The sequence below is a fragment of the Canis lupus genome, chromosome 33, assembly GCF_003254725.2.
Source record: "Canis lupus dingo isolate Sandy chromosome 33, ASM325472v2, whole genome shotgun sequence".
In the NCBI taxonomy this organism is placed as follows: Eukaryota; Metazoa; Chordata; class Mammalia; order Carnivora; family Canidae; genus Canis; species Canis lupus.
Genome location: NC_064275.1, coordinates 8,284,098 through 8,301,593, shown reverse-complemented (window position 1 = coordinate 8,301,593; position 17,496 = coordinate 8,284,098). Strand labels below are relative to the sequence as shown.

Sequence of the window (17,496 nt, the reverse complement as noted above, 5' to 3'; positions counted from 1 at the left end):
GATTAGCAGAAACACTGAGGAAGGGACGCCTGGGTGGGTCAGTGGTTGAGCGTCTGCCTTTGGCTCAGGATCGGGCGTGATCCCGGGGTCCTGGAATCGAGTTCTGCATCAGGCTCCCTGCATGGAGCCTGCTTATCCCTCTGCCTATGTCTCTGCCTCTCTCTGTGTGTCTCTCATGAATAAAATCTTTAAAAAAAAAAAAAAAAAAAAAAAAGATAAACACTGAGGAAGTGTGTTTTCAAGGGCCACATGACCCCATTTTGATGACAGTGGTAGCCAGAGAGCACCTTACTGATGGGAGTATACCATTATCTCTCAGGTGTGCTGGGGGAAATAAAGGGCTGAGAATCACTGGTCAGGCCTGCATTCGGAGAGTTAAAGTAAACGGAACACATGAGAAACATGACTGGTTTCTATCTATCCTCTACTCTTTAGAGGATTGGGATTTTTGGGGGGGTTTTGGGTTTTTTTTTTTTTTTTTTTTTTTTTAGTTTTTTGGGTTTTGGTTTGGTTTTGTTTGTTTTTGTTCCTCCAGACCGTGCTTGCTAGAATTTTATGGAACTTTTAAACTGTAAAGGAAAATATAGGCTGATGGGAACGGGACAAGTCTGTAAAACCCAGAATGAGGTCAAGAGATGAAATTTGAGCACGCTTGTTAGAAACAGAGAAAAATGAAGAGACGTTAACAGGAGAACCTGTTTACTAAATCTCATGGCCAATTTAGTGAATCTTTATCATTGTTTATTATAGTATAGTCAGTTTTCTGACTTCCAAATTCTATCATGATTTTTAAAGCTCATTTATTTTTAAGTAATCTCTACACCCAACGTGGGGTTCGAACTCACAATCCCGATATTGAGTCTCCTGCTCTCCCAACTGAGCCAGATAAGCACCCCACACAGTTGTGATTTTATTTTAATACGTTGGGCTCCTTCCTAACCAGTCCGCATAAATGTGAAAGTGCTCTGGGGGGGGCATGCTGTGGAGATACACATTATAACTAGACAGGTTTTTGTCCAATATGTAATCTATCCCTCCCTGGTCCTCCCAACCACATACACACAAATAGGTGGTATATGACCACTCAAAGGTCATAATAATTACAGGAGCAAGAAAGGAACTAAAATGTATTACATGTCGAGGATGTGTCAAATACTTTACCTATATGGTACATTATCTTGTGTGATTTTAGCAATTTGATTTAGATACTAATATGCCAGTTTATGTGTGTCTGTGACATCGTGTTATGGCAGCCCTAGCAAACTAATGCGCTCTCCCATCATACTTCCATTTACTACTCCATATGCAGTCTTTATGAGTGATCCTGGAAAACAGCACACTAATTCTTGTTCCTACCTCTTTTTTTGAGGGCAGGGGAGGGACAGAGGGGGAGGGAGAGACAATCTTAAGCAGGCTCCACACTGGCTCCACCCAGTGGGGCTCCATCTCACAACCCTGAGATCATGACCTGAGCCGAAATCAAGAGCTGGATGCTTAACTGAGTGAGCCACCGAGGTGCCCCTCTTGTCCCCAACTTTTATCCAAGCTAGAATTACTGCCTGATTTTCTTCATCCCTTGCTTAAAAGCATAGGGTTTTGAAGTCCAACAAACCTGGATTCAAATCCCAGCTGCATTCACTTAACTAACAGCTTTAATTAACTTCTCTGAGACTGTTTTCTCATCCATAAATGGAAATATTAACTATATCCAATCAGTATGTACGTTATAATATGCGTAGCACAACTCCCAGCACACAGTGTACAGTACACATTCAACGATGATAGTTGCAATTACTATCCATTTTTCAAAGCCCCATTTAGTACTTGATTGTTAAGCATTTTGGCTTCTCTGGACCACCAGCCAAACTTGAAGAGAATATAGAAGGAGGGAATCATGGAGCCAAGTTTGGACTGGACTACAGTCTTGATGCCACTGAAAATGTTGGAGTTCATGTGATAAACCATGGGGAACCATTCAGGATTTCTAAACTGGGAAAAACATGACCAAAGCCGTGCTTTAGGAAAGACAAAGCAGCAGGTGAGACAGGTGATCAGGAGAGACAGTCCACAGCGGGGACAGGTACTAAAGGATGGAAGGAGCGTAGTGCCTATGGGAATAGGAAGTGAGGAATTGTTTAAAAAAACATTTCAGACAAATAATCTATAGGGCTGGCAACAGACTGAACACAGAAAGATAGGAGAGAGTCAGGAGTACCCAACACCTTAAGACTGATACAGTGGTAGCACCATGAACAAAAATACGAGCCAGGTGACGGAGAGTTGTGGGAGTTTGATTTTAACCTCCACACGGCACTTCCCGTGCTGCTCCTACTACCGCATCTCGCCCCATATCTGCAGTCCTATCAGGGCAGTCTGCATGCCCTTCCCTTCCAGTAAAACTTCAAGAAGGCATTTCAAAATTAAATCACACTGAGACATAAACAGTCATCTGACTATTTGCATTTTAAAAGAGACCTCCCCAAACGAACCACCATGAAATGTGGATAACTGACAAACACAAGAGAGGTACGAGATGCAGAGGGCATGTCCTTTCAACATTACTATCACCAGACAGTTCCCTTCCAACTTGCTACAAACACTTCGGTTGGCTGCAACCTATCTAGCACCATCTCTGGATTTACACATTAGTGTTGTATCTAAGACTCTTTTTCTCGTCTTAATGCCGGATGATGTTCAGGACCACAGATAAACAGAACTGTTTTCATTGCCTGTTTAAAAGATATGAAACATCAGCACAGAGCAGCAGGCCTGGGAAGGTCCGTGATGCATCAGTGTCTGCCCCGTTCAGATAGTTTCAGTTCATGTTACTAGAGATGCTAAGGGGACACTCAGCAGCCTTGCCCAGGGATCATTTTCCATTTCCTCCAACCCTTGACTTCCCTATTTAAACCCACCTCCTTTACCCTCAACAAAGGTATGAAATAGAAACTTCTTACAATCTTCAAAATACTTTTTCACAGATTAAAAAATGATTTAAAATTCACTATTTTTTTTCATTCTGGGTTATTCCGATTTTTTTTCCACATTCTGTGTCCAACTAAAACTCATGGAGTGACCACTGCTTACACTGTGGAGGAGAGAGAAGGAGGCGGATGAGAGGAAAGTGAAAATCTGAAGTCACACAATTCCCTTCCTCAAGGTGTTCTTGGTTTAGTTCATCTTCATCCACATCTGTGGATCACCTCTGTAGCTCTCATCCTTGAGCCTCCCACCAGCCTCTTGAAGTTTCTTTTAAATGTGGGAATCCATAGCAAGGGGCACACATTTTCAAGAGGATCTGACCCAGATGGAATCTAAGTGCCTTCCCTCCATGATTCTCATGGGAGTTATTCACAGCCACGCATTTGTTTGTGTGTTCACTGTAGTATGTGGACAGGTGAGGGTGAGGCTGATTTGTTTTAATAGCCGTAGTGCTGAGTCATTCAGATTATTTATTCTCAATTTCCTATCATTTTCTGTCATATATTCATCGTACAAACACTTTGTCACTGCACTCCACCAAACACGGCACAAAATGAGTTAAAAAGCAAGCACCACGGTGCTATAGAAAACAGTACAGCAGTTCCTCAAAATATTAAACATAGAATTACCATATGATCTAGCAATTCCACTTCTAGGCATCACCCAAAAGAATTGAAAGCAGGAACTCACAGATTCTTATACACCCATGTTCATCGCAACATTATTCACAATGACCAAAAGGTAGAAGCAAGCCAACTACCTGGCTATTGAGGGATGGGTGGATAAACAAAATGGGGAATGTATAATGGGATATTATTCAGCCTTATAAAAGAAGGAATTTGCAACACTTGCCGTAACACGGATGTACCTTGAAGACATGATGCTAAGTGAAACAAGCCAGTCACAAAAGGACAAACACCCTACAATTCCATGTCCATGAAGCACCTAGAATGGTCAACTTCATAGAGACAGAAAGGAGAATGGTGGTTGCCAAGGGTTGGAGGAGGGGAAAACAGGGAGATATTGTTCAGTAGATGTGGATCTTCAGTTTAAGACAACGAAAAATTTCTGAAGATGAATAGTAGTGATGGTGGCACAACAATGTGAATGTACTTAATGCCCCCTACTATACACTGACAAATAGTTAAGATGGTAAATTTTATGTCACATTTCTCACAATTTATTAAAGTATTAAAAACACTTAAGGATATAATAGAAGAAAATATTCCTGAAGTAAAGAAATATGGGGGAAAAATCAGAAATCATCCCTCTTCTGGAGGCAGATACTTTAAACAATTGTGGCAAGGATGCAGACACAAAGCAAGACACAAAGAGAGAACAAGCTAGGGAAAAATCTTTTTGACTTCAACTGAATAAGTATATGTAGTGCATTTACAGTTGTTTGTTCAACCTTGTTCTCCTTAGCACACCCCCTAAGGAGATTGTTCAGACATTTCTTCCCTAGCCGTCCCCTGATGAAAGTTTAAAACCAGAGATATACTCTGTATCTGTTTACGTGCTATTAGGGTCCTTTACAAGGGCACAGACTACTGTAATATAGAAGATATTTCCTTCCCCCAGAACCAATTTTCCCCACTTGGAGACAATAGAACCCTCTGGGAGAAGGCATGGTTTACTGCATTTGCCACTCTAAAAAATAAGTGCTATGACAAATAGCAAATTTGACTGAAATAATCACAGGACTGGGGATGCACACATACTAACCAACGCTAAGATGCGTCGAAAAGTCTTACGCCAATATTAAAAGTTTATGCACACTACTAAACTTCTGAACGAAAAGCGAGAAATTCATTTTTAGTGTCTTCCTACATCTGGAAGTTGCAATTATATAGGTGCAACATTTAGGTGGTTGACAACATTTTGAAAAGCTTAATACAGATATTCGGTATCATGTGAATAATACAGCATCACCAGTGCTGTTTAACATAATCAAGCAGAATTTACTTCTCTACGTGGTACAATGACATACACAGATTTTAAAGAAAAGCTCCATAATTGTTCTTATTAACTAGAACTGCGGGAGCCTTAAAATTCTGCTACTCAAAGTGTGGACGTTGGGCAAGCCTATGATCACATGGGAACTTATTAAATATGCAGAATGATAAGCTCCGCCTTAGACCTACTGACACAGAATCTGTAGTTCAACCAGATCTCCAGATAACTCTCATGCATATTAAGGTTTGAGACGAACCGCCTGTAAAAGACAACTATTGAAATGCTTTCCTAACTCATCAGAGCATTTTGTTTTTTAACCAAGTAGATTAATTACTCCACTCATAGTACCATAGGGCCTACAGGAAAGGTAAACTAGAAAATGAGCATATGAAATTGTTAAAAAATATAAATATATCGATAGGCACCCACAGTTCCTCTTCAGAAGCAGTAGCAGTGGGCCCTTCACCAGAGCTTTGACTAGCGATGCTCTTCCAAGCCTTAGCTTTCTAGCACAGAAGGAAACATCCTTCGAGGAGCAAGGGTGACGAAGGGTGGGATTCCCCTTTCTTTGTAACCCCAAGTGTGGTGTCCAAAAATGGCTTCTCCCATCCACTAGCCCAACCATCCTCACCGTTCCACCAGATGGCTTCACTCTTGGAGGTATGAAAGATTTTCCTATGGTCTTCTTAAAACACCAAGGCTTATATGGTTATCAACTAAAACTTTACCAGTTAAATCTGAACCGGAAGCAGTGGGACCCAGCGGGGAGCCAGAGAAAGGGAGGGACCCTGGAAAGAGGTTGATCTCTCCCCTTAGTAATGAGCTAATAGCCCAGTGGCGTGGAGGCAAGGGTACTTACTAGCTACAGAGATCAAATCCAACCTCTGCCACTCACCACCTAGGCGATCTTGAACCGATTGCTCAGTATCTCTGAGCCTCAATTTCCTCACCTATAAAATTAGCCTTATTATGTCTACCTCAGATGCCATTATGAAGGCTAAATGAGATCTTGCTGGTCAACTCCCAAAACAAGCGTTTAATACATTTCATTCCCTCCTGCTAACCAACCCCTCCGCCCAGGGAGCAATAACTTATTTTCATCTACCAAATTTGAAAGGAAAGTGTTTTACCTCACAGTCCCAAATTAAAGGAACAGGAAGTGCTTTAATCAGAAACCACATATGCTAGCTTTAATGAGCGGCTTCACCAAAACCAGAGGGGGCCACGATGCTCTCTGGGCCTGTGAAAGATTACATAACTCTGAAACCGCCCGTCAGCAGAGAGCTGAATTCCCCTCTTAGACATATTCATGTGTCCTCCTCTCACAGAAAGAGTGGAAATTCAAGTTAGTGAAAAGCAAACTAAGCCACCAAAATATCTTAGTTCACAAGAAATCGCAGTACAATGCCTATGCGTAAAATTCACAGTAACTCTGAGGCAACTTCAAAAATTGATTTAAGAGATCCAAGAGTCTTAGAATTAAAAAAAAAAAAAAAAAAAAAAATCCCCCTACCGATTTTGCCTCCATCAGCCAAGGCCGAAGTAACATCTACCTCCCACTTGGGTATCCGGGCCTTTCTCACCGCCAGGTTGCCTCTGGCACCCTCGGGCAGTGCATCAAACGTGAAATTCAGCCTCCAGGTCTTCCTGTTAACCTGGGGGGGGGGGGGGGATGGAGAAGCCACCAGATCAGTCAGGTATAAGCCAAAGGGAAATGGTTTGCTCAGGAGCCATTCATTGTAGGTCAGTCAGAAAATCTTCCCCCTCATTAGTGCTCTCCAGGGCTCCCTAACTTCAGAGTTTCTTTTGTTTTCTGAGAGCAGGACTTCCTTCAGGCCAAAGTAGAATGAGAAAGGTTTGCCTCCTTTCCTCAAGAAGGAAAAGTCTGCGTCTGGGCAACTAAATTATGCTGACCCTGGTCGTCACCTCCATGGGGGGGGGGGGGGGTGGGTGGAGAAGGGCCACTGATTTCTTATGCTCCTCATCCCAGACTGACACTCCTGTGGTCCCAGGGCTCTTCCCCTGTACCCTGCCCCACTGTGACTCGAGCGTAAGCCAACTGGAGATCGCACGTTGTATTCTGACTCCAAATAAAAAGACTTCAGGATGATGTTCATGTGTAGATGCTCTGTTTGGTTGATGGATGCACTCCTCAGAGATTCCTGAGGGCAGCGGATAAACCTTGTGGGTGTTTGGGGCGTGGGGGTGACTGGGTGACGGGCACTGAGGGGGGCACTTGACGGGATGAGCACTGGGTGTTATGCTCTATGTTGGCAAATTGAACTCCAAGAAAAAAAAATAAATTTCAAAGAAAACCTTGCAAATGCTCCTCTCCTTTTACCGTCCAAACCACCTACTGTCCAAGGAAAACATATCTCACCTACCCAGACAATGTATTTCTTTAGATGGCAGATTTCTAGTGGGGAAATCCACAGGCACCAAGGGCTTAAAGCGTACGTGCGTAGGGAATGTCCTCCTCTCTGGGACACCCCCACCCCTTGACAGCCGGCCTCCAAATCCCTGCGGAGCGGGGGTCGAATCCACCCTACCTACAAGTCACGAAGCTCCTCCAAATACTTTATGCAGACTGCCATGAACCTGGGGGTCCGGCCAAGCCATCCCATTTTAGGGCTTCCCGCGTTCGAGAAATCGTCTCGCAGCACTTGTCTTTACCTTCACTGGGGCGCCGTAGGGCTCGGAGAGGGCGCTGCGGGAGTGGGGAAGGCACCGTGCCTCGGCTCCCCCCGCACGCCCGGCCCGCGAGCGCCGCGAGCGCCGGGTCTGGGGTGTCCGCGCTGTCCCGGCCCCGCAGCCCCTCGGGCCCCGACCCTCCGCGGCCAGCCCGAGCCAAGCCCCCCAGACTGGCTTTCCCCCGGGGGAGCCCCGCTCCGCAACGCTCTGCCCAACAGGTCTGGCGACCCACGTATCAGGAAGGGGCTTCCAAGGAAAGAATCCCGGGGGGTGGGGGGGGGCGCTGGAGGGACTGTTTCGTACTAAACATCGAAGAGCGACAATATACCTGTGGGTGCGAGGAGCGCGCGGCGGCCACTCCGTGGTTTCCAGCGGTCCCGGCGGCGGGAAGCCCAGGCGCGCGGGGGCCTCGGGCGGCTCCGTCCCGGCGCTGCTCGGGGCCCGCGGCCCGCCTCGGCCCTTTATAGCGCGGCGCGCGGGTGGGCACCGGGGCCCGGGCCGGGGGTGCAGGGAGAAGGGCGGAGGGAGGGGAGGGGAGGGGAGGGGAGGGGAGGGGAGGGGAGGGGAGGGGGGCGGGGCGGGGCGGGGGGCGCGGGCCCGGCGGCCGGCCCTAGGTCTGCGGATTTTTCTCTGTTCGCTGGAAATTCCCGAGCCCGAAAGGTAGCGAGCCGCGTCCCGGACATTCCCCTGGGGGGCGGGGGGCGGCTCCAAGACCCGGCCTGGAATCCCGCCGAGGACCGGAACTTGCCCCTTGGGGATGCCCCTGCGCGAATCCCAAGGAATCCACCCCGGGCGTTAGCGCCGCCCCCTGCTCCCTGGATTCACCTCCTCTGCTAATTGAGCGCTTTCTGCAGGGGCAGGGGCGGGGGCGGGGGCGGGGGGGCTTCCAGAAAGGGGGAGGTGCGGGGTGGGGGGCAGACACCTCGGGCAGCACAGCTTTTCTGAACGAGCGGCCCTCGCTAAGCAGCGTCGCTGCCGTGGCAGATAACGGGCCACCCATCGAGATGCCAAGGAAGCTGGGGTGGGTGCTTCGCGGTTCCGGGGGGCAGGAGGTACAGCCGGGTCAGTTGAAAGAGTGAACTATTGCACAACATTTAAAGGATTTTGCCTGTGATATTTGGTTTCACTGTGACTCCTTTTCCTTTCGGGACGCTTGTAATCCCTGTCCTGCTTCCTGCCCCGCCCCCCCCCCCCCCCAGGACCCCGGGTGCCACAATCCAGCTTGATGATGAGATCGGAAATGTCTGATCCTCCAATAGCACCAGGCATCTAGAGCTCAACACCAGAAGGTCCTTAAACCTTTAACAGTGTAACAGTAGGATCTTCGTCCTGACTTCCTCTCGTTGGCTGGAGACTATTATTAAAGCAAAATATGAGGGCGCCTGGGCGGCTGGGGTGGAGATCCTGGTGAGTGTGGGGAGATGGGCCCTGCCTGGGGCTCCCTGCAAGGTGCGGGAATGCTTGACAGATCCTCTCCCTCCCCTTCCTTTCCCTCCACTCCCACTTGGCATGCCCACCTGGCTCGCTCAATCTCTCTCTCTCACAAACGAATGGAAAAGATCTTTTAAAAGAAGTGAGATATACTTAAATTCACTTTTCACAAAAGTTAAGATGCAAATGCACTTAAGAGACCGGTTAGAAGGTATGTGGTGGAGTGCGTGCACTGTGGCCTTCTGCCTTCTGTATCTATCAACTTCTGCCTTCAGCCACCCTCTTCTCTTCCACCACTCCCCAGGCACCCGATTTCCTAGGTGCTCCCAGTACTCAGGAACAGTGGTCTCACTCTCAGAAAAAGAACACCTTCGGAATCCTTTTTTATTGCACACTGGGCAGTCATGCATTCTAAGGGCACTGAGACCACACTGCAGACATAAAGCCTGAAGAGAATAATGCTTACTACAAGAGAATGGATACACTTAAAGTGGAATTTTCTAGCATAAGCAACTAGCTAATGCTAATAAACTGAATTTACCCCAAAGATAACGCTGAGCATCCTTGGAGGTGGGAGTATTAATGTCCCCATACCACTCTCAGTAACTGCTATTTCCTTTAATAGGTAGGGCCCAGAAAAACACCCACCTCTGGCATGTAATATGGGTATGTAACCGTTTGCTATATATATTCTTGTTACACCCCCAGTGTATCAATCTGAAACTCAATACCTGAAGCCAGGAAGTGTCAGTCAATTGGTATTTAATAAAATGATGGTGCTGAGTGAAATAAGTCAATCAGAGAAGGACAAACATTATATGATCTCATTCATTTGGGGAATATAAAAATTAGTGAAAGGGAATAAAGCGAAAGGAGAGAAAATGAGTGAAAGTATCAGTGAGGGTGACAAAACATGAGAGACACCTAACTCTGGGAAATGAACAAGGGGTAGTGGAAGGGGAAGTTGGTGGGGGGTTGGGTGACTGGGTGATGGACACTGAGGGGGGGCACTTGGTGGGATGAGTACTGGGTGTTATGCTATATGTTGGCAAATTGAACTCCAACAAAAATTTTTTTAAATAAATAAAATGATGGTTGTTCAGAATGGTAAAGTGGATCATATTGAAACACCAAAGGTCTGTTTTATATGGCTAATGAAAGGTTACCCTTAATAACACTTTCAGAAAACATAATTTGCATAGAAGGGCCTTATTATGGATTCTCCCTTTCATAAGTAGCATCAAGTCAATCATCAGAGCTCTAGAATATGAGATCCACTAAGTGAAAGTAATGCTGTCATTCCCAAATAAAAATCCATGGTTTAACCCAATGAAATTGTGTATAAACCACTGTTTCAATATTTTATTATAAACCTAAATGTCCAACTGTAATGACCAACTTAGTTAAGTAATAATAATAGCATTAACTGAACTGCTAGTGGGCAAACTTTTCTAATTCAGTTATGAAGACTAACTTGAAAAATGTATGTTAAATAAAGAACCACAGAACAAATTATATATTATCTGTGATTATAGCTATTCAGTTTTTAAAACATCCTGGAAGAAAACATATCAAGATGCTAATGCTTACCACATTCAGATGATAGAATTATGGATTCTATCCATAGATTTTCTCTGTCTAGATTTTACAGTTTTTAAAAATAATGATGCCCTTGGGCACCTGAGTGGCTCAGTGGGTTAAGTATCTGCCTTCAGCTCATGTTATGAGGGAATCTAACCCCAGGCTCCAAGCTCAGTAGGAACTCTGTTTCTCTCTCCCTCTGTCCCTCCCTCTGCTTGTGCTTTCTCTCTCTCGCTCTCTCTCAAATAAAAAAATAAGTAAATAAAATCTTAAAAAATAATAATAATGCTCTTTATAATGGAAAATATATACAACAAAGTATATTATTTGGCTGGCACACTAATATTCAAAACTATGTGATACTGGCCTAACATAACCTTTTCAGAAGAAATTAAAACACTGTATCTTATTATTCTGAGAAAGATTTAGGTAATATTCCAAATTCTACACTTAAAGGCATTTTGGGGGGATGCCTGGGTGACTCAGCTGGTTAAACATGGGACTCTTGATTTCCACTCAAGTCATGATCTCACGGTTGTGAGATCAAGCCCTGTGCTGGGCTCCACACTCAGCACAGTCTGCTTGAGATTCTCTTTCTCCCTCTCCCCTATTCATGCTCTCTAAATAAATCTTTAAAAAATAATAATAAAGGCATTTTTTTTTAAAGTTCCACACCAGAGAATAGAAAGACAAGTTAGAGGGATGCCTAGGTGGCAGAGTCAGTTAAAGCATCTGACTCCTTTTTTCTTTTAAGATATGTTTATTAAGTTTAGAGAGAGAGTGCACGAGTGGGGAGATGGGCAGAGGGAGAGGACAGAGAATCTCAAGCAGACTCCTCTCTGAGTGTGGAACTTGAGGCTGGGCTCTATCCCACAAAGAGTCAGACAGTTAAGCAACTGAGACACCTAAGCACTGCATAAGTATTTGACTTTTGATTTTGGCTCAGGTCATGATCTCAGAGTCATGAGATTGAGCCCCACATCAGGGTCTGCACTTGGCATGGAGCCTGGTTAAGAGTCTCTCTTCCTTTCTCTGCTCCTCCCCCGATTCACACGCTTCTCTCTCTCAGAAAGAAAAGAAAGAAAGAAAGAAAGACAGACAGAAAGAAAGAAAGAAAGAAAGAAAGAAAGAAAGAAAGAAAGAAAGAAAGAAAGAAGAAGAAAAAAAGGCAAATTAGAAAAGGGACAAAGTGAAATAGAGTACTTCAAGAAACTATGTCATCAAATCTTTAGGGCCTTATGTAACTGCATCAAAAAGTAACAGCAACTGGATACGATCACAAAAAATCATCTGTGCAAACAAGAAGCATCAGTCCAAAGCCCTGGAAAGGTAGTGGAAACTGAAATTCTCCTGAGAAGATGATGCCCCAGCCTCCTCTAGCAATCTTTGAGAAAATGCTCAGAAAGTCCTTTCATGAAAAAGAAAATCTCTCTTTACAAAAGTCTAACAAGTTGTAGTTATAAAGGGCTATGTACTCTCACATACCTTGGTTCAAATTCAAACTTGATTTCTTCATCTATAAAATGTAGCTAATATTACCTACATTAGATCGTGATCAGAATTAAATATTAGGGATTAAGCCCCGGAAATAAAAGACAAGCATTACTATTTTCTTAGTTCTATCCTCCTTCTTCCCTTAGTTGTATTTCTCAAAGTATAGAACACTACCATTGCATCAGAATCACTGGATACTTGTAATGAAGGTTGATTTCACAATTCGTGGAGGCATGACCCCTAATTCTGTATTTTTATCAAGTATTCTAGGTGATTCTCAGACACTAAAGCTTAAAGACCATTAAAATGAGGCTATCTTAATATTTTAACTACTTGTTCCTCTTTAAACTCAGAAAATAATAAAAAATCTTGTACCCCTTATATGTATTTTATACATTTGAAGATGGCCCAAAGCTAAGAAAGGAAGATCTTACACTCTGTTCTAAGTTAAAACTCCAAATTCTTTGGCCCACTCTCCTAAGACTGTATGTTTTCATGCTCTAAGTATCCCATCTTCATCTCTAAAACCTTCCCAGTCTCTTTATTTGTCCATTTAGGGGAAACTAAAACTAGACTGTTAACCTTGTGGCTCAAAAAGAGAAGAGTACTTATACTTCTAAATGGCCCCAAGTTAACCTAAACTCATTTAAAATTAGTAAGGTAGGGATCCCTGGGTGGCGCAGCGGTTTGGTGCCTGCCTTTGGCCCAGGGCACGATCCTGGAGACCCGGGATCAGATCCCGCGTCAGGCTCCCGGTGCATGGAGCCTGCTTCTCCCTCTGCCTATGTCTCTGCCTCTCTCTCTCTTTGTGTGACTATCATAAATAAATAAATAATTTTAAAAAAATAAAATAAAATAAAATTAGTAAGGTAAAGATAGTCAAGTAAAATTGATCATTCATTTTAAGATAGCCAGTAGGAATAGTTTTTTTATTTCCAAGCATGAGAGAATGTGTGTATCTTAATAAATACCTGTTCTAGATCTCAATATATAACTTTAATTTCTAATTAGATTTAGATTTCAATTTCTAATGTTGGTATGCAATTCAAAATAACAACCAAAAAAGAAACACTTGAAACTGATGTACGTAAATATCAGTATTGTTTACATAACAGTCAGTTCTTAAAACCCTCAAACTTCAAAACACAAAAATAAATTTCCATTTATAGATTCCCCCTTCCAGCTCCAAAAGTGGTTATTCTAAAGTATTCATCATGTAAAATGTAGGTGAAATAAGTAACAATCACCCAGGGCAGGTATCAATTCAACACACAGATTTTATGTACTGCTTTCATATTTTCCTTTTGCTTCTCTTCTAGATAAAAGCAGGATGTCGTAAATATATTCTTACAAGAAAATTCTAATCAAGGATACTGGCCTTTTTGAGCACTTCAGAAAAGGTGAATCTCAAGAGAAACTCCTGAGACACAGCAATTTTCAGCGTGCTACAGGAGCCACCAACCATAAGCCTCAGGAGTTCATCCCACTCAAGATGGACCTACTGTGCTCTTCATACAGATAAGCTCAATCTCCTTGACCAGATAAGCTGCAAACACTCCACTACCCACCATTTAGTTCAAACATTTTTCAGTTTTTAGCATAGTAATCTCCCCTCTCAGGAGAGGCTAATTCAAACCCACTCATTAGCATCTTTGGTTACCAGGGCAATACAGTGAGTAGATGTTGTTCATAATGGTTCTCCCATGGCTATGTAAAGATTGGAAGAAATCCTATAGGTAGATATAAGTGCAACCTGCATTTTCCAAGCTCTTTGTAAGTCTTACATAAAGTCCAGTTCTTTTTGAAATTTTGTACATGTCCATAGCAGCCATCTCTCCATGGAACCAGCCATTAACTTCCTGTAATGCAGGTCATGTGATTCCTCCAGTCCCCCTCCAGGGCAGGCTAGGTCTCCAAGGGGCACACAAAGGACAAGAACATGTCCAGCTGGTTCTTCACAATAACTTCATCTGGATGTAGCTTGTGGGGTAAATAATGAGCCAAGGTCATCTCCCAGGCATCAACAAGATACACTCCAACCCCTGAGAACATCTTCCGAAGGATAGTGTCCAGCTGAAAGTTGTACCAGTCACTATTGAAAAGGCTCACCTCAGGCCCCAGCTCTTGGGGATTAGCTGTTCGGATGACTACCACGGTCTTAGGGCTTCGATCCAGGAGCTGGACCACTGCTCGACGGATATTCCTAAGCCGCCGGATATACACTTCCAAGGGGAAGGTGCTGAAATGAGACCATATAGCTATGGCAACCACCGTGTTCTTCCCTCCCACGATGCCATTCAGCTCATTTGCCACATAACGGAGCTCACTGCTAAAGACAGTTGTAAAACGGATGGGTGGACCATGGCAGCGATATTTGAGCAGGATGTTGTGCTTCTGGTCCACCGCAAGGAAAGGACCCACATTCTTGGGACTACCCAAGTTAAACTCCACTAAATCTGAAACAAGGAAAACGCAAATGCATAAAAATGTTCAAACCAAACACATGTATTATGATCATTCTTAGTAGCTTAAAAGAACTTTTTTTAAAAATAAAAGTATAACAAAAAGGTACAAGTATAAAGGAAATACCTATTTCACTGGCCTCAATGGACCTTTATTCTAACATATTATTTAAACCATCAATGATAGATTCTATACCTATGTCCATATACCTCAGAAGTAAAATAACCTGTTGACCTCTACCATTAGGCCAAGAAATCTTCCTATTTGCACTGACTGCTGAATATTTAAAAAAAAAAAAAATTCAATGTGGCATTTACACACGATTGTTCTAATAGGCAAATACTATTTCTTCCAAGACCAGGGCTATAACGTCTGCTTTTTTAAGAATACGTAATAGTAACCAAATACTTCTTTTTGCAATAGATGAAAGAGCAACTCTGTATCTTTTGGCTTTTGATTTCACCCTAGGGATGGAAAATCATATTAATGTTTTAGAGAATGCCGCTCTGTCACAAGAATAACAAAGCGGCAGAAGTTAGAACTCCCTTCTTCCTCCTCATTATCTAGTTGGTGTTTCAAAGTCTAGTCCCCCTGAGATCTTCTGAAGGTCCCAGGAATCAGTGATTATTTCTCTTCTGTTAACCTCTAAAAAACTCTTATCTATACAATTCATCACTTAACATATGCCCCATAAGAAAAGAGGGCCTGTCTCATATCCTTTAAAGTTCCTACAAGTACTTTACAGAGCAGGGACTAAATAACTTCTGGCAACCCAAGTCAATTAACACTTCCTAAGCACCTATTCAGCACCAGCTGCGTATTGCCATGAGCCAACAATGCTCAGACTGGTAAGTCACAGTTCTTGCTCTCAAGAGGTTTCCAGTCCATTCTGAAGAAGTCACATCACACTATAATTGGCCTACAGTCTTCTTAAGGGTTAAAGTTTCACTCTTCTCTTCATGCAGTCCCAGGTTCCTCTTCTAGATTTTCCCACCTAATTCATAACTATTTAGCATTTGGCCCCACTTAAACTGAATAAACTCAAGTTATCATTTTTTTTCTTTTGATTAAGATCAAGCACTGACACAAGGCTTTATCAGGTGAAAATCTGTCTGGAAAGGATACGGTGGAAAGCAATCAAGACACTCAATGTGATCACCGCTGTGAAAGGAAATAATGAGCCACATCATTAGAACTTAAGAAACAAACAACTACAGACTCATGGAGGGCCCTGCCTTGTCAGCACCAAACATCAAAACATGTTTAGCATTAGGCCATACAAATTATATCTCTTTTGCTAGTTCTTAACTTATGCTTTATCAACTACACTCAGCTATGTCTGTTTCAGAAAATCAAGCAAAACAGAAGCAGGAATTAACTTTCTACTTTTGGGGATATCTACTTCTTCCTTTCCTTCTAAAAATTAAATCTGAAACTACACTGGTGTAAAAAAATAAAAGAGGAAAATAAAAACAACTCACAATAAACTATGGGAATGTGCTTTATGGAAAGTCCTGCCAATACACAGCCCTCAAAAATAGTTCCCACAGAATTATTTTTCAGCTCTCTACACTATAAGCTGGGTCTTTAGGAAGGTTACCTGAGATTCATCCCTCCTCTCCTTGTCCATACATCTTCCACAAAGAGGAAAAGGCCTTGAATAAAGGATGGCCCTCCAGTGAGTGGGGCTTTATTCCAAGTCTGGATAGTACCCCCAGAGCTCAGGAGTGAAATCAGGAAGCTAAGAATGCTGGGACTTACCAAGACTCCCTCCATAGGAGCCAGCTCATCTCAGAATCATACCAATGGAATGCCCAACAGATGACACTGGGAAGGCTTTGGTGAATAGATGAATTAAAATGGACCACAGTTTGGCTGCTTCCTTCCAGTTAAATCTATTACAAACTTGGAGTCTGACCAAACAGAACTAGGAGAGAATTGATTTCCAATATGTCCACCTCTATTTTAGAGCCCAGATAGCAGAAGTAAAAGACTGCTGTAAGGTGATACTGTCCAGCTGCCTCATTGCACACATGGAGAAATGAAGACCCAAGAAGTAAATAGCTAATCAGTGGTAGGAAACTTCAACAAGAACCCAGCACGTCCATCCAATACATCAACCCCACCGTGGATCGGAAACCATCACACATCTCTCCAGGGTTAGGATACCTCTTTAGTCCCACAGAGATATAACTACTTCCTCACCTGATGCCCTTCTTCAGGAACTGGAGTGAAGAAAGCTGATTTTGTGCATGTGGAAAAGTTATAAAATAAAATGCAAAGTACCAACCTGGAACAAAGGCAGTAAGGTATTCAAACCACTGCCTGATTGTTGAGTCACCAAATAAATACACCACTTTTCTTTGTAAGCATTCTGTAATGTTGTCAGGGTCATTAAACTGGCGCATCTTAAACTTTCTGGGCCTCCATTGATCTTTATAATAATACCCAGAAGGAAAAATTCCTGAGCCTTGAGATAGTTCTGAATTCTTCATTTCTGAAAAGAAAGGGGAAAAAGTAAGACATTCTGAAAGTGTCCTCCAACAAACCATAAATGGAAAATGCTCCATGAAACAAAATTATGCTCCTATATTTATTAGTTTGCTGGTATATGGGTCACATTTCCTTCCATCACACTTCAAAGAAATCCCAAATTTTCCCCTTGCTACAAATGGTTCTCCTTTGCACAAAAATAGGAAGATGGGACACGTGTGTGAGGGTACTGGTGGACAGAGGGGGAAAAGAGGACTTTGACCATTCTCCTCTGATTATACGTGATTTTATCAAAGCCAAAAATAAAAGCAAGCAAATACCACGGAAATGTGTAGATAAAAGAATTGTCCAGTTTTATCCCAGAGTAAGTTTTCATACAAAGGCTTATGAGGTAAGTAATATCTT

General features: G+C 43.1%; 2 protein-coding genes across 4 annotated transcripts in view; both read right to left on the bottom strand.

The window, feature by feature from the left end:
• NFKBIZ (NFKB inhibitor zeta) overlaps positions 1-8,111 on the bottom strand; it is a 30,712-nt gene extending 22,601 nt beyond the window's left edge. The window contains exons 1-2 of one of the 2 annotated variants that reach the window (XM_025415709.3): positions 7,958-8,111; positions 6,452-6,593 (exon numbers count right to left, since the gene is read on the bottom strand). The gene's annotated coding sequence lies outside the window, so the exon portion shown is untranslated. The remainder of the gene's footprint in view (positions 1-6,451; positions 6,594-7,957) is intronic. The other variant, XM_025415720.3, reaches the window with a different exon arrangement.
• A 4,924-nt stretch (positions 8,112-13,035) lies between these two features.
• The window catches only part of NXPE3 (neurexophilin and PC-esterase domain family member 3), a 46,599-nt gene continuing 42,138 nt past the window's right edge, over positions 13,036-17,496 (bottom strand). For both annotated transcript variants that reach the window (XM_049105618.1, XM_049105617.1), the window contains 2 exons: positions 16,889-17,095; positions 13,036-14,591 (listed from right to left, as the gene is read on the bottom strand). In XM_049105618.1, coding sequence (XP_048961575.1) covers positions 14,041-14,591; positions 16,889-17,095 — 758 coding nt within the window. In that variant the 3' untranslated portion in view covers positions 13,036-14,040. The remainder of the gene's footprint in view (positions 14,592-16,888; positions 17,096-17,496) is intronic.